Source organism: Colias eurytheme, chromosome 5 (assembly GCF_061535395.1).
Source record: "Colias eurytheme isolate Ceu_HAF_F1 chromosome 5, ilColEury1 Martin Lab GWU primary, whole genome shotgun sequence".
NCBI lineage: Eukaryota > Metazoa > Arthropoda > Insecta > Lepidoptera > Pieridae > Colias > Colias eurytheme.
Window position 1 is genome coordinate 9,584,165 of NC_142984.1, and position 25,571 is coordinate 9,609,735.

Sequence of the window (25,571 nt, forward strand, 5' to 3'; positions counted from 1 at the left end):
CTAATTGCATATATTGCAGTTACCGTAACATTATTACGATGGTTAATATTTCTTCGAAGTCAATTACGACACATCGATTGAGAATAAGGGCGCGTCTCTACATAATTGTGCCAAAAGATTCGGTAGTCCCGGACGGGTCAAACTTGTCGTAAGCCGTAAGGTTACTCTGTTACGGTTCCGTTATGCAGGTATGTACATACATGAAAAGTTGTCCATGAAATCCACTCTTTATTTTATTTCTTCACACGTCACTATGAAAGCGATGCAGTAAGAGGTGTTATGACGAATGTTGCACTTATAACAAGCATACGCAACAACAGTGCAGACAAATAAATCTGTCGCTGAGCACAACAGCATTAACACTGCAATAAACTGTACGCAATCTGCAAATATTACGCATCACTCGGCGTGCCCTAAAACAAAACAATCAATCGAAATGGCGAAACTTTCGAATGACGATGACCTATAGATTTGGGGCATAAGTCATCCATTGAATAGATATGAAGGTCAGTGTCTAATCCTTCCACTGGTCCTACCACGGAGCACGGTATGGCACAATCCCCGCGAGAGCAGTGGGGTGACGCAGCGGCAGCAGTGTCACTCGCTCAGTCGTCGCGTACCCGTGAACTTGGCCTGGTCCGATCACCCTGGCCCCGAGGCCTTATCAGAGGCGCCGCCCGCGGCCTATAATAGCTGGGCCGGCGTCTCCCTTTGCCTCCAGAGTGGCCTGTGACTTCGGCAGACATGTTTCGCGCCTTGTGCCTCCTAGCTGTGCTCGCGACTGTCCGCGCCTGCAAGCCCTGTAGTGAGTGTCAATTGTCTGCCTAATTTAAAATCGTACGAGTGTACAGTGGTCATAGTGTATGAGTTTAGCATACGTGTGACTGGGATGTGTTGTTTGTGTTTGTTTTTGTGCCGTGGGTCCGGTAAGTCAGCAGCTGAACTAGCGATCGGTGCTTATCAGTGTTGCGAATTGTTTTGGAGGCAAAAATTGGGTCGACCTACAATTATAAACGGACCGTTACTTGTTTCTTTCACGCAACTTTCTCTCGAGTTTAAAATGATGGTACTTAATTAATTATCGGCCATTTAATTAAATTGGGCATAAACTTTACAATGGTAAGTGAAATTTACAAAAAAAATTAAATGGAGTATTAAATAGTCAGATGAAACGAATCAAGCAAAATTTTACTCTATTAGGTATAAAACGTCATAAATATATTAACCAAAATGCGGAGACGTGAATGCGCTACCGTATACGCGCCGGTTTAAATTTTAATTTCTACCAATACTCGATCGAGACATTCGGTTCCTCGTGTTATGTCATGCATCATTTGCTAATAGTAAAGTGCTTTGGAGAGCTCTTGAGCTAAGTGCATTATGGGCCCATATTTCTGTTGAAATTTTAAATATCATGGATTTAAAGTAGGTATGTACCTACATAACAAAAAATAGAATATTAGCGTGTCATAACTCATAACGCATTAAAAAGTATAAAATTTAAACTTAATCCTGTTGGAAATTAAATATTCAGCTTCTTAATAATGTTTAATTGATATAATTAAAATTAAGTATCCGTGCGTAAATATAGAGGAATCGTGTAATATATTATCAACAAAATATCATATCACATTTTAATATAACACAAAAAAAATGTTATTTTTCAAAATTGTGAATTATTATCAATCTCTTATTGCACATGCACTTTTTATTTTATGAATAATAATTTTAGATGGTTCTAATAATTTTCGTAATAAAAATGAAAATACAATTAGAGCTTTTAAATAAAGCTTCAAGTACCTAATTGCAGCAACAAATACATATTGTTGTTATTTCCAAATACAGATAATATAATGCAAGTCGTTAGGAAAGATTATGTTTCTGTAATAAATGCGATGTATTGTGCTCCCAGAGTTAGGGATCAATTTTGTCGTTTCAAATTATATAAGTAGCAACATTTATTTAGTACGGTAAGGTGTTGCAATATATCAAAACAACGGGAATTCTTTGGTCTTTTAGTAGGTTACATAATAATACCAAAATGACGCTGAATAATTTGCGAATATTTAAGATCAATATAACACGGTCAAGTACTCTTAGGGCCGATTTTTCAATGCTTGGATAAAACTTATTCATCGAATAACGTATTAAACTACCATTTCAAAAATGTATTCTTATTGTCCGTATATGACAGTTTACAGGTGTTTGACAGTTTACACGTGACATTTTAATATTATCGTGTAATACTTTATTGGACGGATAAATTTTAACCAAGGATTGAAAAATCGGCCCTTAGATCAACTACTTTTTTTATTTATTTAGCCCTTATCTTCCATGACATTTAAATACAGTTTATAACAAAAGATACATAGTACATGAAAAATAAATTAATAGTGCAATTCGTTTAAATGTCCTGGCCCCTTTCGGGTATAGGCCTCCTCCAACTGTCCCCATTTCCTCCTGTTTCCAGCTGCCTTCATCCAGTCTTTGCCTGTCAATTGCAGAATATCATCAACCCAGCGAGCTCTTGGTCTGCCTTTCTGTCTCTTGGATCCTGGGCCTATCCATTTCGTGACCCTTTTTGGCCATCTATCTTCGGAGTAGCGGGCGATATGTCCAGCCCATTTCCATTTTAAGCGCTGTGCATGTTGTAACACGTCTATTACTTTGGTTTTTGCTCTGATTTTTGTGCTGTTGACTTTGTCTATGGTCTTGATGCCAAGGATACTCCTTTCCATAGACCGTTGGCACGTGCGTATTTTTGACATTGTAATATGGTTAAAGATCCAAGTTTGGGCACCGTATGATAAACAGGGCAACAGGCACGAGTCCATTACTTTTTTCTTTAGTTTCATTGATAGTTTTGATTTTAGTATTTCCTTGTTACTCCAGTATTTATTCCACGTCAATTTGATTCTCCGGTCTATTTCGTCTAGATGTCTTGTCTTTTCAAATGATATTTGTTTTCCGAGATAGATATAGCTCTCTACGTATTCTATAGGTGTTTGATTTATTCGTATAGGTTTCTTTATGCCATTGGTAGCTACTTTTGTTTTTGAGGTATTCAGTTGTAGGCCTACATTCGCGCTTGCAGCGCTTAGTTCTGTTAGCATTCCCTCAAGTTGATTTGGTGTTTTAGCGAAAAGAACTATATCATCCGCAAATCTTAGGTTGCTGAGGTTTTTTCCTTCTATGCTTATTCCTTTACCTTTTTTGTTCCATTCTAGGTCTTTCATTATATTTTGCAGGACAGCTATGAAGATTTTTGGTGATAGCGGATCTCCTTGCTTCACACCTCTGCGGATATAAAATTCTGCGCCTAGCCTATCTAATTTGACGCGGCTTGTACTTTTTCTATATATATCCTTGATGATGTTAATGTATACATGTGGAAGGTTTTGATGCTCTAATGCGTCCCAGATACTCATATGTGATATGGAATCGAACGCTTTTGCGTAGTCGACATATGCTATGTATAGATTTTGATTATATTCAGCATATTTTTCTATCACTTGTTCTAAGGTATGTATGTGATCAATCGTTGAGTATCCTTGTCGAAAACCTGCCTGTTCGACTGGTTGGTGCATTTCTAAAGTTGGCTCTATTCTTTTCACCAGGCACATAGCAAATAGCTTATACATTGTTGGTAGTAGGCTAATAGGTCGGTAATTATTTATATTAGCTGGGTCTCCTTTTTTGTATATAAGGGTTATCCGCGATTTTGCCCATTTGGTAGGGATTTCTTGTTGTTCCAGTATTTTAGTGAAAAGAATAACGAGTGGACCTATCAGTAGATGTTTTCCAAGTAGTAAGGCTTCGTTCGGTATATTGTCAACACCCGGGCTTTTATCTTTTTTTAATTTTTTAATTTTTGACATTATTTCTTCTTCATTGAATGGTTGTATTGGCAATGTTTTTTCATCTGTTTCTAGACACTTTTTGTAGCTGTAGTTTGTGATAGATTTATCATCGTATAGGGTTGTGTAAAAGTCGGAAGCAATTTTTACAAGGTCCTTTCTAGTTTGCTGTTTCTTTGTGACTTTTTGCGTATTCAATGTCGGGATCCAATTTTTTTCTGAATTTAACTGTTTGTAGGCTTTCTTTTGGCTTCCCGAGGCTAGTAGGTGGTTTTCAATAATATGCAGTCTGTAATTTTCATAATCTTTTTTAAGTAGTTTGTTTGTAGTTTTGTAGAGTGCTGAAAGTTCCTTTTTATCTTTCTTGTTTTTTGAAGGTTTGTGTTGAAGTTCTATGCGTTTTTTAATTAGGTTTTTAGTTTCTTCAGATATTATTTCTTTCTTTGTTTTTATTGACGTAATTGTTTTTAAACTTTCTAGTATGGATGACTCTATTTTTTGATAGTATGATTCAATGTTATCGTTAGCTTCCCAGTTGATTAATTTTGTTTGATTTCTTAAGGCAGATAGGTATGTTTCTTGTGATTTCTCATTTGATAGTGTAATTGTTGGGGTTGTATCAAAGTTAGCTCGGCTTTTCTTTTGTTTATCCAGAGATACTGTTCCTCTCAAGAGTCTGTGGTCGCTCGGAAACGAGAGTTTGTTAATGATTTCCATGTTGGTAAATAGTTTTGGATAGTTGCTCAGAATATAATCTATTTGGTTTCTATTCTTTTTATCTGGCGTAATCCATGTCCATAAGTTTTTGGTGTTTTTCTTGAATACTGAATTAATTATTGTAAATTTATTTTTTAGAGCGTATTGGACAAGTTTTTCGCCTCTCGAGTTTCTTTTACCGTAGCAGTATGGGCCTAGTATTGTACTCTCTTCCGGCTTTCTTTGACCTATCTTCGCGTTCAAATCTCCCAATATAATGACTTTACCGGTTGTGAAACTCCTAGCTTTTTCTATATCATCATAGAAGGCATCAATATCTTCTTCGTTTGCATCAGAGGTGGGTGCATATACTTGTATAATAGAGATTTTCATTGCTGTAAAGCGTAGATTTAGCAAACAGACTCTTTCAGATATGCCTATGTAATTTTCTATATTATTTTTGTATTTTTTCTTAATTAAGAAACCAACTCCATGGAGTCCTTTAGATTCTCCGGTGTAGCAAAATATATGGTCCTCATCCTCAATAATGCTATTGCCATTTCTCCTTACTTCAGCAAGACCAATGATGTCATATTTTATTTTTTCTAGGGAGTATTTTAACAGTATCATTCTTTGTGGTGATAATAGGGATTTCACATTATATGTGCAGATATAGAGTTTGTGACATGTTGGAGGGTTATAGTCTAGATCTCTCGCGGTGACAAGCCGTGTTGGGAGATCGAGAGGGGGGGGCGTTAATAATTGCTATTCTGTATTTTGTTTTGAGCCGGATGGAGAAGGGTTTTTATCTCCAACTGTAAGCGTAGGTTTTTTTAAAATATAGTTATTTAAATTATTAGTCTTGTTTATCTTTGTAGGCTGTTTTTGAGGCTGCTTTTGAGTTATTTTATTTGAATTGTAAGAGCAAGTTGCCATTTCAGGGGATTCAGATAAGCTCCTTTTTTTATTATGAGGTTTTTGAAATTCGGAATGTTGGTCTTTATTTTTTAGTATAACAACTTTATCATATTTTATTATAGCATTTTTTCCTTGTTCCCTTAACATCGCTATTTCTCTTTGTAGTTCTTTTCGTTTATTGAGCACATCTAATGGAAAGTCTTCTTTTATGTAGTAGGGTGAGTTTTCTAACATCTTTTTGTTTCTTAGGATTTGTATTTTCATTCCCATAGTAAGTAGAGTAATTACAATGGGTCTGACTTTATCGCTTCTAATTCCAAGTCTTCTCACGGATTCGATGAAGTGCTTTTCGCATTTGATGTTAAGTGAGTTATTTATAATATCTAAAACTTTTTTCTCCAACTCTTGATAGCTTTTTTCTCGCTCTTCTACTCCGAATATTAATATATTTTTTTTCCTCAATGTTTTCTCAAAATTATCAATTTTCATTTTTTGTGAATCTAGTTTTTGTTCGAGTTGTTCGTTTTTGATTTCTAAATGCTTAAATTTCTCATTTATGTTATTATTAATGGTGCATTTGATGTCTTCTTTCATGGCTAGCATATCGACTTTTTGTTGCCTTATTTCCTCTTGCATAATTCGCAACATGTCTTTGATTTCGTCCATTTTTATGTTTAACGCCCTCTGTTGGTATATGGCAGAACTATTCGAGAATGCCAATAACGAGCTACGGCGTAGTTCGTCAAACTTCCAATAGGTGGCACTCACCACAAAACCGAGCTCTTTATAAAAGCCGATAGATGGCGCTTGTTGTCTTGTATGATAATTGTTCGCTTGTAGATGACTAAGCAATGCATATATTTGTAGGTTATTATTTTCATAACTTTCTATTTGAACTTGGTTCTCATACGATCAGCCGTTTTTTCTATGCAGGGGACAATCGTGTAGATCACAAAAAGTATAAATCAGCACAATATTATTATAGCACCCAAAAAAAAGATCCTTTGTTATTATTGCTATTTTTATCACTTTCTTCGTGTTTATGTAGATAAAAGCGTTTAAACTTTTATTTGTAGCACTGAATTTCAAAGTTTTTTACACTAATACACTGTGTTTTCGCTTTATTAATCACTTTTTATTAATTAAAATATACTTTGTTTACGGAGCTAATGTTTACGCTGTCAAAGTGGCGCCCTCTCTCCGGCGATCAACTACTTTACTCGTACAAAAAAAAAATAAGAGGTCATCCTAGAACTTTTATTTATTTATATTTATTTATAAATACTTTATTGCACTTAAAGATAACAAAACAAGAAATACAAACACTTAAATATAACTTACACTAAGTACCTACAATTGGCGGTCTTATCGCTTAGAGCGATTTCTTACTTTTTTAATTATTCAATGTTTATTTTAAACAATCGATAGCTAAAAATAATGCTTGGTAACATTTCTTTACAATACTTTTCCTAGAAATTATAGAAGAATATAAATTTTAAAATAATTGAGTAGGTATGGTGTTTGGGACGGATGCATTTTTAACGTCTTTTTAACTTTTATGAACATGACTTGATGACAGTCTAATAGGGAAGACGGAATTTTTATATGACTATCCTACTAGAATCGAATCCAAGATTTTCAAGATATTAAGCCAGAAATTAGAATTAAATAATAAATTAAATAATAAAGAATGAAATAAAATAAAATTATATATCACTTTGCAAAGCTAAATATTAGGGACTGTGAGAACCATGCCATTGCATGGGTCATATTATTATTTATTAGGTCTTATGTAGGTAAAAATATCTAGGAAACTTTAAGCTTTTACGAATATAAAACTTAATAGTTATTTATTAACTAATATTTTTATTAATAAATATTTTTATTTTTAATACACGATTGTTACGTGTGGTTACGCTATGCAAGTTTCGTGCGTCGCGTAAATATTTCAGTAGATTTCAGTTGATAAGACGCTCTTCATTTCCGTTATCAATTACTGTTAACCTAGTTTCGTGGTTATAAAACTATTTAGGATTTGCACTACATACTGTTTATTTCAAATTTGCATTTCCATAAATATTCAAGACAAAAAAAAACCTTTGATAAACATAAAAAAAAATATTGATTAGGTAGTGTCTATGATAATAAGGTTCTCATAACATTCTGCTAACATTAACATAAATTGTAGTATTACATGCAAATTATCCTTTTCATACAAGTAATTCATTAAATTTATTATGATTAAGAAACCAACACTAGATGCACATTTAATTATCAATTACATTGTAACTTCATGTCTAATAGTACCTTACGTATGGGTTATATTGCTTTGCATATAATATTAATAGCCCTTTTGAGCAGGTAGTCTTGTAGTTCTTGTATGAATTCTAGCATAATCTTATTTCTATAAAAACCTCCAAGTATTTCTACACTGCGATTTATTAATACAATATTAAAATATACTTAACTATCTTATGAAATATTTATTTAAAAAAATATATGGTGTACCTACCTATAAGCATAGACTAATAATAATATACCTACTACGTATACGTATAAGTAGGTATCTATTTTTATTTTAGTTCAGCCACTCCTTTATAATAAGTTATCAAAGTGATTTAATATGCTGTATAAATACTAACAAACGAGACTTTTTTTAGAGATAAGTGTGAAAGAAAGAAGCAAAGAAGCAAAATTCCATAATAATAAAATATAGAGTCTCTGCTCTATAATCCATGATATTTAAAACTGATATAGGGACCTAGATATAGGCGAATTTTTATTTAATGTTTTGTTAGATGTATAAATTAAAGACATTAAAAGTGTTTAATTAAACTTATAGTCGCCTATTATGCAACTTGTGTTTATTCTGTATTATTAGATACTATATTTATTTTGGTATGTAGGTAAATAATTCATTAATTTATTCATAATGTTAATATCGCAGCTTGCGGCGTGCGTCGAGGTGCCCGCGTGGTGGGCGGAGGTGCTGTGACTCCCGGCGAGTTCCCGTGGCTGGCTGCTCTCATGCGAGATGGCAAGCAAATCTGTGGTGCCACAGTTGTTGCAAGAGACCATTTGATCACCGCTACACATTGTATTTTCGAGTAAGTATTGCCGGAAAGAAAATATATCGATATTGTTGTCTTTCAATTTGGGAAGATGTGTAGATACCTTTTTAAGAAATATATCTACTAAATACTAATCTATGATGTCGATTTAGGTATTGAATTAAGGGTTTAACTAACACATACACAACAGATTACATTTTTTTAAGAGTAAATGGCCTGGTTATAATAAAAGATTACAATTTTAAATGAAAAAAAATAAATGCAAAGATGTAGGTAGAGTCACATGGTTGCTCCCATGTTGCTCCACAATTTCAAAGCATATCTACGCATTAAAAGATCTGACATTATTTATTGACAAACCATCCAAACATTATCATATTATGTTAATAAACTGATAATAATTTGTATTCTAAGTGATTGATAAATATCAATCGTAAATCAAAACTAAATTCGCAACGTTAGTCAGCGCTCTACTTCTTACGACGAATCTACGTCTATTATCAAATAATTCTAAGCTAATGTAATAGCATTTGCCTAAATGTAGGTCAGTGTTAAAAACCGAAATCCGAGATGATATAAAAATACTTTATCCATGTATAGTGCCATAAAAATTTGCGGTGAGGTGCAACGTTATGGCTCAGATACATTTATTAGCCATTTATTTCGTGACCTAGTGACTGGTTTACCTTTTGAAAGATTTAAAGTACAACCTTAGGCTGTAAGCCCTAAATCAAAGTAAACGGTACATACCTTGTGCTTATTCTCCGATCACATATAAATCTGTAATAATAACGACTCTAAGTAGGTTTGTTGGATTTATCGTAATTTCCAAATTATTTAGGCCAAGACCCGGTTTTAACGGAGACGAATTGATTGGCTGTTAATTTCACTAGTTCGTTATTTGTAATGAAATAAATTTACGTTAAATATTTAAGCCAAATAATTATACTGTTATATTCTGAAAGTAGGCGATGACTAACTCTAGACCGAATTGACACACATTTTTCGAGTATTATGTTTTTGTGTTCAGATTATGTATGATACCGGTATGTAGTATATGTACCGTATAAAATATATAACTAAGCTATTATTCTCGTTCATGAGAATAATTCATTTAATTACATTTATAAAAATTTTGTTTTGTTAAACGATTGAATACATAATTTGTAATGATGGACTACGAACGAAAGTAGCATAAGAGTCATCGCTGAATCGAAACTTGATTGTGTTTATTATTTTTAAATCCAATAACAGTTTATTATTTTTTTTATTGATGCTAAGTGCTGACTAATGTTCACAAAATGTAAACTACTTAAACTTTGCCAAACAATGGCACGTGGGAGACACAAATTGGTGAAAGTCGTTAATGATTTAGGAAACGCATGACATTGTGACTTATGTCAACGTACTCAAGCCGTAAGGCATTCATTAAATTTGATTTCACAAAACTGACTGTGCATATTTACTCATTTTATTGACAATGCGAATTTAATTTCTATTGTTAATAGCACAAACCTTAGGCACAAACATATTAATTGTTAAAAACTATTCCGTTCCGTTTAATTTTATTGAATGGTGATCGTCAATATTGTAATTTTTTTAACGGTACATACTTATTTAAGTATTATTTGGAGGGCTTTAAATAACTAAAATTATCACAGTGTGAATTCAATTTAAAAAATACGTTTTATTTTATGAACTAGGTACGTGTACTATAACTATCCTGTCCAGAATCAAAATTCATGTTTCAAACAGAAACCGTTTGTTTCTCACCCCGTTAATTTAGAAATTCATTATCAAGATACGCTGTCCACAACAAAAACCGTTAGCAAGGGATTTTTACTATAATTATTTGGTTTATTTAATTGGTTTTTACCAAAGCCCACTGTGGTCACTGATAAGAATATAAACATTATTTTAGATTCTTTATGAAGTGTACAGTGCACCCACATACTGGCACATTTTGTAAGCCATGAAAAATATAAATTTAACGCCTAACAACACGTTAAAGTTAAGCTTTTTATTAAATTTGATAATTAAGTGGCGCACCGCGCAAGCCTCGTTGATAAGGACCTGCGTGTATGTTTTTCGTGATAATAAACAACGTTTCCGTTTTCCTTCTGTGCTATATGAATGAGATTAATTTATTTTTGATATTATTAAATATTGTAATCTCGCAAAATGGTATATGTAAAAACCCATTTCGTCACTCTATTTGCTCGTTCTAAAATTGTACGACAACGGAATTGTGTTAAAGTGCGGGTATGAGGAAAATCTGCAAAGAAACAATTTAATCCGAGGAGCTTTTAATTTATGACCTTTCAATACTCCATTAAGAATTAACAATCAACAATATTTCTAGCCCTGACGAAATTTAAAATTGATTTTATTATGTTCAATGTACTTAGTTACATAATATTTTCCGTAACTTAGGCTAAAATAAAAATACAGTTACGCAGTGGAATTGAAACATACACAAATTTAGCGGTATTCAGACACTTCAGGATCCACGAATAAGTTACATTGATAAAGATAACATTCATATTATTTCAGAACAAACTCCTTCCTTTAGCGATAAAACCAAGATTAACGCAGTTGCGCTTTGTTCGAATTTCTTTACAACAATAAAATAGACCGGGAGATACTGACACAAAATTTCGAGTCATTTGTAACAGGATGGCGGTTCTACAGGGTTCTTAGTACGCAATGACAAAAAGAAAAATGATGGTGTGAACGCTGGTACCGGCGGCTTAGTCGCGTGGGCGTTAGTCGAACTCGTCGGAAAATAGCGAAAGTCAAACGATTTGTAACAGTATGGCACTTATTTTTCCTGGAAGTTTGAGGATCAAAGAATATAAATACAAAATTTCAAAGGTCTAGGTGTTGGAAATCTTCACTTATATAAATTAATACTAAATTAATTTTTCAAGTATGACAGCACTTTTTCCCCCTACTAGAAGTATGGCAAATATAATAATGGTCACATTTTATCAAATACTCTCCAAAAATCCAAATGCAATACTGGTACAAAAAGTTTGGCGAAATAAATTTTTTTTGCAGATTTTCGGCGGTATAGCGACCATTTGAAATCGTCCGAAAAGTATGGCATGGCGATTTTCGTAAATGGCTGCACGACGATGGTTACCTGTGCAAAAGTTAGCCTGGTACAAATGGTTGAATAATTGTTTTATTTAAATCAACATATTCGCGTCGGTATGGCGGGCTGTAAGTCACACCGGAAAAGTATGGCATGACACTACCGCCTACTTCTTTTTTATGGGCTATCGGTAAATACTAAAATTTTTGTGTTACAAATCGTTTGACTTTCGCTATTTTTCCGACGAGTTCGGCTAACGCCCACGCGACTAAACCACCGATACCAGCGATCACACCATCATTTTTCTTTTTATCATTGCGTACTAAGACCCCTGTAGAACCGCCATCCTGTTACAAATGACTCGAAATTTTGTGTCAGTATCTCCCGGTCTAAAACCACTTGACATGTTATTTATCTTGCAATTACTTTGTAACGGACTTTAAAATTTTATCTTTTACGAGATCCAATTTACTCTCGTTTATAGTCCTACTGAAAACCAGGTTAAAATGTATATTATGAATAGCAATCAAAATTCGAATCATTTAATTTTTACAGCACATTTATCATGTGTGCGTAACATTTCCCCCATTCCCGCCAATTCGATTTAACGACGCGTTCAATAAAAAGACTTTTATTACAAATTGAATTTCTACTTTAAAGCAATTGAAACAAAAGTTATGAATTATTGTAACTGTTATTACAGAAATAAAATATTGTCTTGTAAGAACTTAATTTATTTAGGGAGGATAAAGGTTGTGCATTTCGATTTTATTTAATTAAGGACAGTGACACACTTAACTAACAACATAATCTCTCTAGGGCTAATGCCATTCGTTAGCATGTCTTGCGAATTGCACAATTTGCATGCACATTTGTATGGGCCTTGTCTGTCATCTTGTTAAAAGGATGATGCACATTCAACATCTTTATTTGCATGGCTTAATTACTTTTACGCAATCTTAACTGTTCGTTTCGTTGATTGCATATCTGGTCTTTCGTGGAAAATTTACTCAGAAGAAAATTATTTGAAGTGTGTTATACACTTTGTGCACATTAATATGAAGTAACATGAACACGGTAAAAAAAAAAGCCATTTGTACGTTTTATTCATAAGTCATAACCATAATTGTTTACTTAAAAATTACACATTTTAATATAAATTATATAAAAATTATGAATTTATGCTAGCAAGGTCATTTGTTGCAAATCGGGTCTAGGTCAACATTGGATGCGCTCGCACCACACACCTTTCTTCGTTTCGTCATGCCGCAATCAATTGTCTCGTTCTGTTGCAACGTGTCCTGAATATATAATTGGATGTTAAGAAACGGTCTTCTCGGGTTTGCCTTGAAATTTTCAGCTATTAATACAAAATTTTATGTAAATATGTAGTAATAATTTGTTTAAAAGTCTTGCCTATTATAATATCAAAATATCAATCGATGACCAAATGATTTCATCAATGTTAACTATGTACATACAATCATTCATTTCTAAACGCTGTTTTTCTATTGCAGAGTCGAAGCATCTCGCCTTTCCGTGCTGGTTGGTGAATACGATGTGAACAACTCGAGATCGGACGGATTTCCGGTGTCCCAGGTGTTGCAACACCCTGACTTCAACAGATACACGTATGACAATGACATTGCCGTCCTTCGTCTAGCTGAGCCGCTGCCTGATAGCCTTTATCGGCCCGCGTGTTTGCCTGGTAAGTTGAACTTATCTATTATGTACGTGATATATTTATTATTTATTTCATTATGACTTTGAAAAAATAAATTACTAGTTAAATATTAATGTGACTTTTGACTTTGAAAAAATAAATTACTAAATATTAATGTAACATATTTATAAAAATGTGAGTTATAATCAAAGAGTAATAATTTGAGAAAACTGGCAAAATATATGCAAAAATTGAATGAAATGAAAACTTTAACTATAATGATTCTATATTATAGTTAATAGAAACAAAACAATTTTTTTTTTCTAGATGAAGATGATGACTATCTAGACGGAGGAGATGCAATAGTTTCCGGTTGGGGCAGTACCATTGAAAAAGGACCGCCTTCTAATATTCCCATGAAAGTAAGCAAAAACTTTCACTCTATAAATAAATCTGTTCACATTATCTACTATATAAACACGATGCATATCTTACTTATGCTTACATAAGTGTTAACTAATAAAAAAGATAATCGATTTTTTATGATATCGACGAATTTAAATAATTCCATTTTTATAGTATAATAAGAGTATAATAATGCCAAAAGTGAAATCTAAAGAAATATTTATAAAGCCCATTGTGTCGCAATCCCATTCATTCTAAAATACTGCACGCTTTTTTTTAAACGTTCATATAAATAACGGACTAATTGTTTTTCAGGCTGAAGTACAAATATGGTCACAGGAGGAATGTACAAATGCTGGTTACGGTCGCCGGAAGGTTACACCACGTATGATCTGCGCTAACGCCCCGGATCGTGACTCTTGCAGCGGAGACTCCGGCGGACCGTTGATCATGGCTCAACCACATTTTACACTTGTCGGTTAGTTTAAACAGCTTATCTACTTTCACATTTATAAGCCCTTTCTTTTTATGCAAGTGTCTGTAAAGGGCAAATGCCATCCAACGATTTGTTACATAATAACAATTGTGTGAACATTAATAAATCGGATTGAGAAATTAATAGGAAGATAGTTGAATGGAAAGTGAAGGGCTATGTACAATTCTCTCCTAAAGAAAATTTTAATTGACATTGATGGAATTGAAACTAGTCTCTTGTTAACTTGTGCTAAAGACATAAGTACATCACGAAACCCACATTATTTTTTGTGAATGGAAAATTACTGAAAAGCAACTTTTAACACTCTTATGCATAATTTCATAATTTATTAATTGTGTTTTTTTTACAGGTATAGTTTCCTGGGGTCGTGGATGTGCAAGACAAGGCTATCCTGGTGTTTACGCGCGTGTAGACCGCTTTATGCCGTGGCTGAAGATTGCCCTGCGACACGCGTGCCTCTGCCAACCACCTTCCTTCCAATAACAAAATCATTATTACTTAAAAACATTACAAATGAATATGAGGCTAAAACTAGCCTGTAGAGAGCTTTAAACCTATCATAAGAGGCGTTATATCTAAAATATAATATGTGACCTTTTCAAAGTGTACCGTAATATTGCCATGTAGACCAAAGTAATATTGCAATGGATGCTATAAAACAAGTGGTTTAAGACGTGTGAATTATATTCTAATATACTTAGTTGTAGGGTTACATCAGTATTAAGAATAATTATAATGTTATTGTTATATCTGTATGCATGCATTTAAACAGACATAATTAAGTAATTTAAATAGAACACATTTATTCATTTTCATTATTTATTTGACCTAGTTTATGTTATTATTATTTACCATTTTAGAATCGATGAAAATTAAACGGTTATGTCTGTTTTATGCACTGGTAGTTTTATAATAAACGGCTGTGACTTAGTTGTAGAAAATGTTAAGGTTAATTTTATTTATTTTTGGCGTTTATCGATAAAAATATCTAATTTAATAGCTATTATTATACCTTAATTATTATTATACAATACAATACCTGTAGAAAAATTTACATTAAAATAAAGTTATAACTACTTAAATAAAATAATGTATTGAAAAAACATTCCAATTTTATTTACCTTTCTTACCCTCTCACATTTTACTCATATTATTCTAAAATATTAATGAATACTAGTACTACTTACTAGGTACTAATGATTTTACAATTTTCAATTAATGCTCCTTGCATTCATGTTTATAGAGTATAGATAGATTATATACTAATACGGGAAATATGTTCCATAGAGGATTAAATGGTAATTTGGGTAATTTGCATCGGAGCGTCTGTGAAGTTATTTGTTCTACATGGTTCTACGCTATCATATTTTGCATATAACGCTAACGGACGATAAAGTATTATAGGACTATGACACTTTTGCTGTGTTCTTAAAATTTTTATTATATCTCAGTATTTCCTTAGGTATTTCACGGAAGCGCATTCTAATAAATTATATCCTCCTTCTTTCCTACAGAACAGTAATTTTTTCCTTATTTTTATTTAAAGATTACTCGGAACGCATCAAAAAAAAAAACGTTTCCCGCTCAATTTGACAGTGACATTTTAGAGTGACGTTTAGGACGCCACCGCCAGCTGATTGTTTTGTGGACTGTGTTAATTTATAAAATAATTTTGATTTTAAGGCCAAACTTGTATTAAACATCCTTATTTTTGTATCTTAAAAGGTACATTATAATCAAAAGTGCTTATAGCATGAATTTCTCTGACAATGAAGCTGTGAGTATAAGGTTATTGGCACGTAATGTGATTCATGAATTGTGTACGCAATCACATTAAAAAACCATTGTGTTGCGTTTATATAAGTGGTATATACAAACGTATACCGTTTAAGTATATTCATACTTCTATATTTATTTAACGTTAGTATCTCAATAATTTGTTTAGGATGATACATCGAGTGTCGAAAGTACTTCAAACACAGATAATACCTCTCGAAGTGAGACCCCCACAAATTCTCGTGTAAAGAAACGCAGACGTGGAAAGAAAAAAACAACAAAGCCTGTGAAACCTCCTTATAAGTTTAAGTAAGTGGTTGATGGTTCTTTATTATTGTATTATTCTGAAAAAAATCTATTTAGTTGGAAAAATATTTTCAACGAAAGCATTTGTAGCTTTAAAAATATTAGGTTTGTTAAGTTAAAATGTCACAGTACAGAAATCGAAATATTACATTAATTGTAATGTGATATTGTGACAATTACGAAATAAAACATTGAACACAATATTCAGTTCATTTCCAGATATATTTTTAAATCTTGCTAGATATACTTATTAACAGATTAAATTCAGTTGTAGTGCCAAAGAAGATCATGGCCAGCCTTTATTTGGCTGTCAATTTAACCATCACCTGGGAGAAGGTGAACCTCAGATATTTGCAGTTGTTGGTAGCAATAGAGTGTCAATATATGAATGCCCAGAGTCTGGAGGCTTTAAATTCCTACAGTGTTATGCTGATCCTGATGTAAGTATACATGTTAATAATGCTAAGCGATAAATTAGCTCATTTATTTAAAAATCTTAACTAAGACAAAAGAAAAATATTAATATTACATTATTTGTAAATTGAATAAATAAACTGTTTTCTCGAAGCATTAAGTATTTACACTTTGTTTTGAGAACAGCTTCACAGATATTAATGATTTTGTTTGACTTGTAATTGTCTATGCTGACATAAGTATGATAATCCTTAAAAAGTATGAACCAAGCAAAAAATCTTCGTCTACCTGAGCAAAAACAATGAGAAGCTAGTAATATAATATGCTTATTAACACACAGGTGGACGAAACATTTTACACATGTGCCTGGTCATACGAAGAAGACACCAACCTGCCTCTTTTGGCAGTTGCCGGATCCCGCGGCATCGTCCGCATCTTCCACCCCGCTACACAAACATGTATCAAGCACTATATCGGCCACGGTCACGCGATTAACGAAGTCAAGTTCCACCCCAGAGACCCTAACCTCCTCTTATCAGCTAGCAAGGATCATGCTCTACGATTGTGGAATATCATGACCGATGTTTGTATCGCGATTTTCGGAGGTGTAGAAGGTCATAGAGATGAAGTTTTAAGTGCCGATTTTGATCTAAAAGGAGAAAGAATCATGTCCTGCGGTATGGACCATTCGTTGAAGTTGTGGAGGCTCGATAAACCGTCCATGCATGAAGCGATCAAGCAGAGTTATAATTTTAACCCGCATCGCGCGTTGCGACCTTTTAATTCGTTGAAAGAACACTTTCCTGATTTTTCTACTCGTGATATACATAGAAATTACGTAGATTGTGTGAGGTGGATGGGTGATCTCATTTTATCTAAGGTAATATTATCCTATTCTGGCATAATTATTATGTGTATGTATTTAAATCTAGTGTGATACTTAATGTTTTCTTTCTTTTAAGCATTTCAACATATCAACAAAATCATCAAGTTTTTAAACAAACTTCTCATAAACACTAAAACTATTCATCTAAAAAAATATGCACCATAATTCACTTTGAGATACTTTTAAAATGTTCTAATAAATGTGTTGATAATGTTTCCTGTCATTATCATGACTTACTATTGTTTTTTTTTTTTTCAGTCATGTGAGAATGCTATAATTTGTTGGAAGCCTGGGAGGCTAGAGGATACCGAATTACGTCCTGGAGACAATTCAGTGACTATAGTTCATAGATTTGATTATAAGGAGTGTGAGATTTGGTTCATTAGGTTCGCTGTTGATTATAGCCAAAGGGTGAGACATTTTGTTATACTTATATGCATATTGTTGGAAATAAAGCAACTTCTGTTTTGCTCTTTCTCAAAAAACAATTATCATCTTGTAAACAGAACTGTTCATTTAAAAGCAATCATCAATATAAATTAATGAAACGTTAGGATGAAGACGGTAAGCAAGAATTCATTGTTATATTATATGTAGTGTAAAATGTACTTGTCTAGACTCTAGAGTATGTTTTACCACAAACTAATAATAATATACTTAATACTACGTATACAAGTTTTACCATATTTTGGTACTCAGTGGATTTTTTTGTGAAATAAAAAGTCAAGTTACAAAATCAAAATACATAATTTATTTATATCCACATAGCTATAATCAAGTATTTTCTTGCAATTCCAGGTGATAGCGTTAGGCAACCAGTGCGGCAAAACCATGGTGTGGGAGCTTGGCAGTGTGGCGGGCGGCTCGCGCGTGTCGCAGCTCGTGCACCCGCGCTGCGTGGCCGCCGTGCGGCAGGTGCGTGACCGTGACACGTGTGGGGACGTGTTGGCACGTGTGGGGACGTGTCGGCACGTTGGGGACGTGGTGGCACGTGTGGGGACGTGGTGGCACGTGTGGGGACGTGGTGCCACGTGTGGGGACGTGTTGGCACGTGTGGGAACGTGATGGCACGTGTGGGGACGTGGTGGCACGCGTGGGGACGTGTTGACACGTGTAGGGACATGTTGGCACCTGTGAGGACGTGTTGACACGTGTGGGGACGTGGTGGCACGTGTAGGGACGGGTCGGCACGTGTGGGGACGTGTTGACACGGGTGGGGATGTGTGCAGGTGTTGACACGTGTGGGGACGTGTCGGCATGTGTGGAAACGTGTTTTCACGTGTTAGGGTCGCATGAAACGTATAAAGTTTGCCTCACACGTCTAGCGGGTTGATTGACACGTGTAGCGTGGTGACTCGTGTGGTTTTTACGTAAGACGTATAGGGCACGCGAAACACGTGTGGGTGGTTGCAACACGTTTGTGGGTTATGGGTGGTGACTCTAATGTGTGCTTCGTATCATAGAAGTCGTACACACACGGCGGTATTCCTATTTAATATATCCAACAATTATTCTACTGTTTCAAATTTATTTTTAAAACTATTTTGATTTTATTAAACTAGATGGCGCTGCGATGATAAGAATAATTTTATATTTTGCAGGTGACATTATCAAGGAACGGCAAAGTTCTTCTGACTTGCTGCGACGACGGGACCATTTGGAGGTGGGATCGAGTCAACAACACAAACTAACTACTTAGCAACTAAAGTTTTAGTGTTAGGAAAATGTAAAAACCAATTTACTGTACTTGAAAAAGAATTTCCTTATAAATAAATGATATCACCATTTTATATGTGCGTAGCACGTGTTAATTTCAATTAGATAAGTTTTACAATAATTTGTTTATTTCGATTATTTCTCAAATTAAAATTGTGATATAAAGTAAACTACTGCCAGCTCGGTGCTTAGGTTTCTTGTATGAAAAAGCTAGTACAAAAAGACATTAGTCATAATTTTGTACGAATTAGTTCGCTAGTATTTGTAATGACCTGTAATAGTTACATTTATGTAAAACAAATAATTTTAATATCACGAATAAAGACTGGTTTTAGTCTAATAATCAAGCTGGTTTTATTTTATTTGACATACCTTAAACCTTATACAGTTATGCTTAACGGAGATAATAGCGTTTTAATTGCTTAAGAATATAATGAAATTACGACTTAGCTAGCTTTAGCACCTCAATCCTAGAAGCTAAGTGAGGGTACTCTTACTTTGGTCCTTCGTGTCGGATCTAAGTATAGTCAGTTCATACTCAATTGGGAAAGTCCGCAGAAATAAAAGACGAATTTACAAAAGTCTCATTTATTGACCAACGAATTACGTCTACGTATTAACAAATGAATCACAGGGGCCAAGGTGTTATCTCGAATCCTACTCGCTGTTATACTAAATACGTGTTGTTTGTTCGTTTATTCGATTTGAGATATACGATTGTTTTCAGTGTCGTGCGATTATAGTATCTAAAATACCTTGATAAAGAGTAGGACAGGAAGGTGTGATAATAACTAGCTTCTAACAAAATCCTTAGATAAATGATCATGATAGAATAATCATTCGATTCATACAAACATTGCCTTGGACCATGATCATATATCTCAAACCAGATAGCAATACACGATCTATATCTAAACATCGATAAACATTTATCAACTACATGAGACAATAACTACTAAACTCGACGATGCAGTCATAAAAATTGGTAGATATATCGCGATACAAATGTTATACCCAGAGCTATTGTTTTGAGCGAACTTGATTTCTTGCATGTTCTGTGTACAAAACGCAGATAATAAATCATAACAATTTATCTACCACTTTTTAAATATCGTAGACTAATCTACACTTAAATGACGCCATAATTGAATTTAGTCCATTCCAATTAAATTCAGTCTTTAAAAATTCTCTAATTAAACGAGCAACTATTATCAACATAACCAATGTATAAATAAAATATAAAATTCGATTTTATTATTCATCATTAAATACATCGTTTTATATAATTATCTTTTTAAAAAATCACCAAGTTTTAATAATAATAATCAGTTCTAACTTGTTATAAGAGAATCACTATAAAATTTAAGATTGTGTGAGAGAGTGAAATTTAGAAGTCACATAAGTATAAAAGTGTAAGAAATATACTGCATGGACAAGAGTTTTGTTAGAGGGCTTTACTATCGTGTACTTAATCATCAAATAAAACAAAGCCTAATAAGCTAGGCTAGTTAACGTTAGCGAAGCCTCTAACAAAAACTGGAAACAAATAATATAGCATCAGTTCATCTAGCTAATGGAGGAGGAATGATAGTATAAGCTGGAATTTCATTATCCATTAAATGCGAGATACATAGATAGCATAATAGCTAAAGACATCACAATCTACAGTACTATACAACGAAAACATAACTATCATAACGCTTAAAATTATCGGGTAGTTTGAAAAACTGCCCTTTTATACTTCTCATAGAGTAGGTACATGTACAATATTCTCCTCAATTTGCCAATTCCTAAAACATACCGGCCTAGATAGCTATTCTAAAATATATCAACTTAATTGATATATCTGAACACAATCACAAATTATTTTCAAAATTACGCGTAATCCGTCCATCATAATATTTAAAAGCAGTCATAATTTTGGTAAAATTATATTTAACAAAATATGGCTGAAGTGTGTACGCAGTTATACTGCATAGTTTTTTCATAAGCTTAGCAATATTTGTCAAAACGAGATTCAATATTAAAGAGGTTATTCAAAACACCTTTAAAGCAACAAAAGATGTAGAATGCAGAAGCAGGTATTGTTAAAATAAACTCCAACATATATCCACAATAATTGATATATCTGAGCAAAGATGAACTTGGAAAAACTTTGTCAATACCCTTATTTAGTAGAAATATTTACAGTACATGGCCTACTACCATAAACAATTTTATGGCAAAGTTAAGTGTAAAGTATCAAATTCTTCTAAATACCTAAATCAGGTATCCTATTACTATTTTGCAATGTATTCTTATTCATAAACGCACAGCGTGTGATCTAATTTCTTTTTAATTAGGTCCTCTGTTGGGATATTTAGAGGAGTACAAGTGGCAACAGTCTATGATCTATATACGGATATTTTGCCTTTATAAGATCTTGGAAAAGAGTTCAGTGTTGAATGCAGACATTTAAAGTAATGGTAAAATATAAGACGAAGATTATGAAAAAAAGCTAATTGCGTTTAATTTTGAGGAATTTCACAAAAACTCTGGTAGCATATAGATTATAGGTGTCTGGTGTAGATGGCCAGTATTTTATTATTATTTTAGCCAATTATAATTTCCTTTAATTATTCCCACTAGAGTATTACCTCGGTAAAAAAACCTCTGTCTAAGAAGAATAATAAAGAAGTATAGGCGATAGAACTACATTACTAAGTTACTTAGCCTACTTCCAATCTAGCAAGGAATAAACTACGCCTAAATTGGGGCTTTCTAATAGTAATGTAAATAAAATGTTAATTTGAGAAGTGTAAATAAAACTAATGTTATAGAACGAACCTATATTGAATAACAAAACCAAATACAGAATAATAAAAATAGTGTTCATCTGATAGATAAAATATCTAATAATGTTAAAGTAAAATTATGGTAGGTACATATACACTAGATAACAAATGACCAAAATGTCTTAGTAGATTAAGTACATAAAAAGTAAGTCCCTCATATTTGATCAAATGTGCCTAGTGTACATGTAACATAAAACAACGAAAAAAATTAAAAACCAAAAATATCAAATTAAAGGTGTAAAAATAAAAACTTGAATCGTGTTACACTAAAAATGCATATAAAGTATAGTTATTATGTAAGGCAAAACTAATATTTAAACTTATTTCTATTATTTTATATCGATTGCTACATGACTAGGTTTATAGGTACCAGAATATCTGTACTATTAAAAAAGTTAATCTGTTCTAGGATTTATGAAATATAAATTATTTCAAGACACTACTGTGTATCAAAATAGATTTTCAATAAAGAGAGATTTCTTAAAGACAAGTTGGAATTGTATCAACTAATTTTACGTTTCTGATTGTACTCTTTGGCCCCACTTGTGCTTCAAAGTTTTATTGGGGCCAGAGCTTGAAAATTTTACTATAACAATATGAATTTTCGTATTTACGATTTAGGATTCTCATGGAAGATATTCAAACTAGTTTTTTTTTTTATAAGCCAAGAACTAATTTGACATTTACTTCTACTCTGCTAAAAATTAGTGTAATAACAGAAATAAAATAATTTTAGTATTTACCAATACAGAAAAATCTTATACTCTCTTTAAATAAAACTTATCATTGTGAAGTGTTTTTGAAACATTATAAAGATCCTTCATATACAGAGTGTTCTATTTGTGTAATAAATCACAATGTCACGGTATATAAATAAAATCGTGACAATCTGGATCTCCTTAAAATACCTAACCTATAAAACAGTATGAGTGGAATAAACTAAATCATCACAGTTAACAAAAGAGATCTTTTTATGACTAGAAATACAAATGCCAATTGCAACAACACTTAAAAAAATAAAGAAAATATATATTATTGCTTATAATTAAGGACTTTTAAACTTATATAAAACTTAAAGAGATGACTGGAAACATAATTTTAAATTCGTTTTTACTCTACAGGAAGCCAACCATTAAAACTTTAAATATTACGAAAATTTTCGCACATTTAAAATGTTTTCCCTACTGAGGCAACTACGCGTAGTGTTCACAACATCAATTATTTTATAGACATAGAAAAAGGTGCAACAATGTTAATTTAATATATAATAATATAATTTAGGTACATATTTCTATCAATAATTTTGCTCAGATTAATTTGGAATAAACATTTTTGACAAACACATTTAAGTGAGTATGTAAAATATAATTTAAAATGTTTCTTACAAAACTACAAAAATATGAGCTACTCTAAAACTTAATTGTTTGTACATAATATATTTCCAATTAAATTATTTCCATTCACATTACTACAAACATATCATAATGAATTTACATTAAATATTTCACGTATTATAAATGTGCGACTCTGTACCTATACTTGCACCACAGACTAACTTGCACCATTTATACATCAATTTTGAGATACATTATGACCGAGATTTTCAGAAAAACAATTGATAAAAATAGTCGTCTGTTTTCACTTCATGCCAATGTTAATGTTATGATACCAATTTCCATACAGAACTCTGATCATGGAAGGTATGTATATCCTGACATAAATAAAAAGGTTACAAGGATAAAATAATTTTTTCCTATGGCCTTAAAGCCGTGTCAAAGCCACTAATCTCCTTGAATCATCAATAGTTTTTCTGATAAACCCACGTCAAACAATAATCAACAACTATTTTTACAGCATAACATTCCTAACACACATACATATCATGAACTGTTTTCAATTACAAATTGTAATTCCTATAAAAATTACGTTATTGCCATTTGGTTATATTCGAGATGAAATTGGAGAAATGACTTAGATAAATTTAATATTGTTAAAAATGTATCGACATAAGATACTACAAGACTTCGTTTTCAAACACCCATCGTCTTTACAGCTTCTTTCATTATTAAGCACCCACATATACAACATATTAAATAAGATGTGATTGAAACACAACCTTTAACAATCTACTTGGAACGTCACGTGTACTACTGTAACCCTTTAAAGGTATATCGGTCTCGAAGGACCATTATTTTAATGAACTTCATAAAAATCCCATTGATTAATTCAACTTACAATGCATTTTTTTAACCATTCATACGATGAAAAGTTGTTAAATTTCGTAACACGTATTTTCAATAATAATTCTAAAACTTTCGAGCTTCAATGATTTCCCTTTCAATGAGCAATTAGTATATCAACTAGTAGTAAAATCAAATGGGGAAGTAAACTTAACATTCTTTTAATAATAAAGAGAATACACCACACATCTTTGAGGTATTAAGCCGACTGTACACTCTCGTCGAGTTTTGATCCCTGCTTAATGTAATCCTGAGCGTAAGTGATATGTGCATCGTAATATTATTAATTAAAACGGTGGCAGTGCTCGTTTTTATCTTTTCGAAGAAAAAGTAGAGCAATATAATAATATTAAATAGTTTTAATGTAAACAAAAGCTCACGCATACAGTATTCCTATTATTTGTGTCCGGGTGAGAAAATTAAACAATATGTTAAATTGTTGTAAAACCTATTGCATTAAGACACCACATTCACAGATCGCAGATCACTTGCAGTATGTAATTGACACTTAAAAAACGTTAAAACATTGATTAAGAGTCAAAGACAAAAGACACCGCGATAATCATTAATTATGAACATTAAAACCGAAACTAGTAAGAACTATGTTCAACCTCGAGAGTCGTACAATTTTTAACATAGAGTACATTATAACTACCTACAGTGTACTCTATGTATGAAACAACCAAATGCACTAATCCCAACGAGAGTGTAGAGCCGGCTTTAAGAATATCACATAATTACAACTTCGAACAAATAACTCAAACAAGAATTGCCCTATATTTTCAATAAACGTGAGTCATCGGCATTAGTTACGATTATTATCTTGGAACCATCGCAACCAAAACCTTTTGAAACTAAACGAACTCTTAGAGCACTTAATGTTTAAGTTATTTGTTGAAATATAGAGAGCAAAAAATCTGAATAGGTAACGATTACCATAAATACGACAAGATTGGATTCAATAATGACAATTGAACAAAATCAGTACTCTATGTAGAGCCGAATGAACAAATATAGAGCCAGTTATGTTACTTGTATAGCATATTAAAGCCAGTCGACAATTATTATTATCATGTACTCGAGTAGTCAATGGAAAAATAACACAGAGTACTGATCAGGTATTGTCGAGAAATGTAGAGCCGTTGGAATAATATAGAGCACAGATCAATAGAGTCATTCGGACTTACAGTCTGTGA

The 25,571-nt window shown here is 32.8% G+C and overlaps 2 protein-coding genes across 2 annotated transcripts; both read left to right on the top strand.

Annotated features, from left to right (window-relative positions):
- The first annotated feature begins 617 nt into the window (after positions 1-617).
- LOC149908609 (trypsin-1-like) lies at positions 618-14,698 on the top strand. The gene is made up of 6 exons (XM_090102324.1): positions 618-805; positions 8,419-8,578; positions 13,157-13,347; positions 13,630-13,724; positions 14,023-14,185; positions 14,553-14,698. The coding sequence occupies exons 1-6, from the start codon at positions 745-747 to the stop codon at positions 14,684-14,686; spliced, it is 804 nt and encodes a 267-aa protein (XP_089958450.1). The 5' UTR covers positions 618-744; the 3' UTR covers positions 14,687-14,698.
- Positions 14,699-15,822: 1,124 nt separating this feature from the next.
- LOC149908610 (polycomb protein EED-like) lies at positions 15,823-19,636 on the top strand. Its single transcript, XM_090102325.1, has 7 exons — positions 15,823-15,980; positions 16,149-16,288; positions 16,554-16,725; positions 17,040-17,579; positions 17,844-17,996; positions 18,384-18,500; positions 19,187-19,636. The coding sequence occupies exons 1-7, from the start codon at positions 15,957-15,959 to the stop codon at positions 19,274-19,276; spliced, it is 1,236 nt and encodes a 411-aa protein (XP_089958451.1). The 5' UTR covers positions 15,823-15,956; the 3' UTR covers positions 19,277-19,636.
- The last annotated feature ends 5,935 nt before the right edge of the window (positions 19,637-25,571 follow it).

What these genes read in the sequence shown, in the direction of transcription:
- LOC149908610 (XM_090102325.1), top strand. Translation starts at nt 15,957, where the DNA reads ATGAATTTCTCTGACAATGAAGCT. An exon ending in AGTGTTATGCTGATCCTGAT is followed by an intron (nt 16,726 to 17,039) that starts GTAAGTATACAT and finishes ATTAACACACAG; the next exon opens with GTGGACGAAACATTTTACAC. An exon ending in GTGATCTCATTTTATCTAAG is followed by an intron (nt 17,580 to 17,843) that starts GTAATATTATCC and finishes TTTTTTTTTCAG; the next exon opens with TCATGTGAGAATGCTATAAT.
- LOC149908609 (XM_090102324.1), top strand. Translation starts at nt 745, where the DNA reads ATGTTTCGCGCCTTGTGCCTCCTAGCTGTGCTCGCGACTGTCCGCGCC. An exon ending in CCGCGCCTGCAAGCCCTGTA is followed by an intron (nt 806 to 8,418) that starts GTGAGTGTCAAT and finishes TTAATATCGCAG; the next exon opens with CTTGCGGCGTGCGTCGAGGT. An exon ending in TCGGCCCGCGTGTTTGCCTG is followed by an intron (nt 13,348 to 13,629) that starts GTAAGTTGAACT and finishes TTTTTTTTCTAG; the next exon opens with ATGAAGATGATGACTATCTA.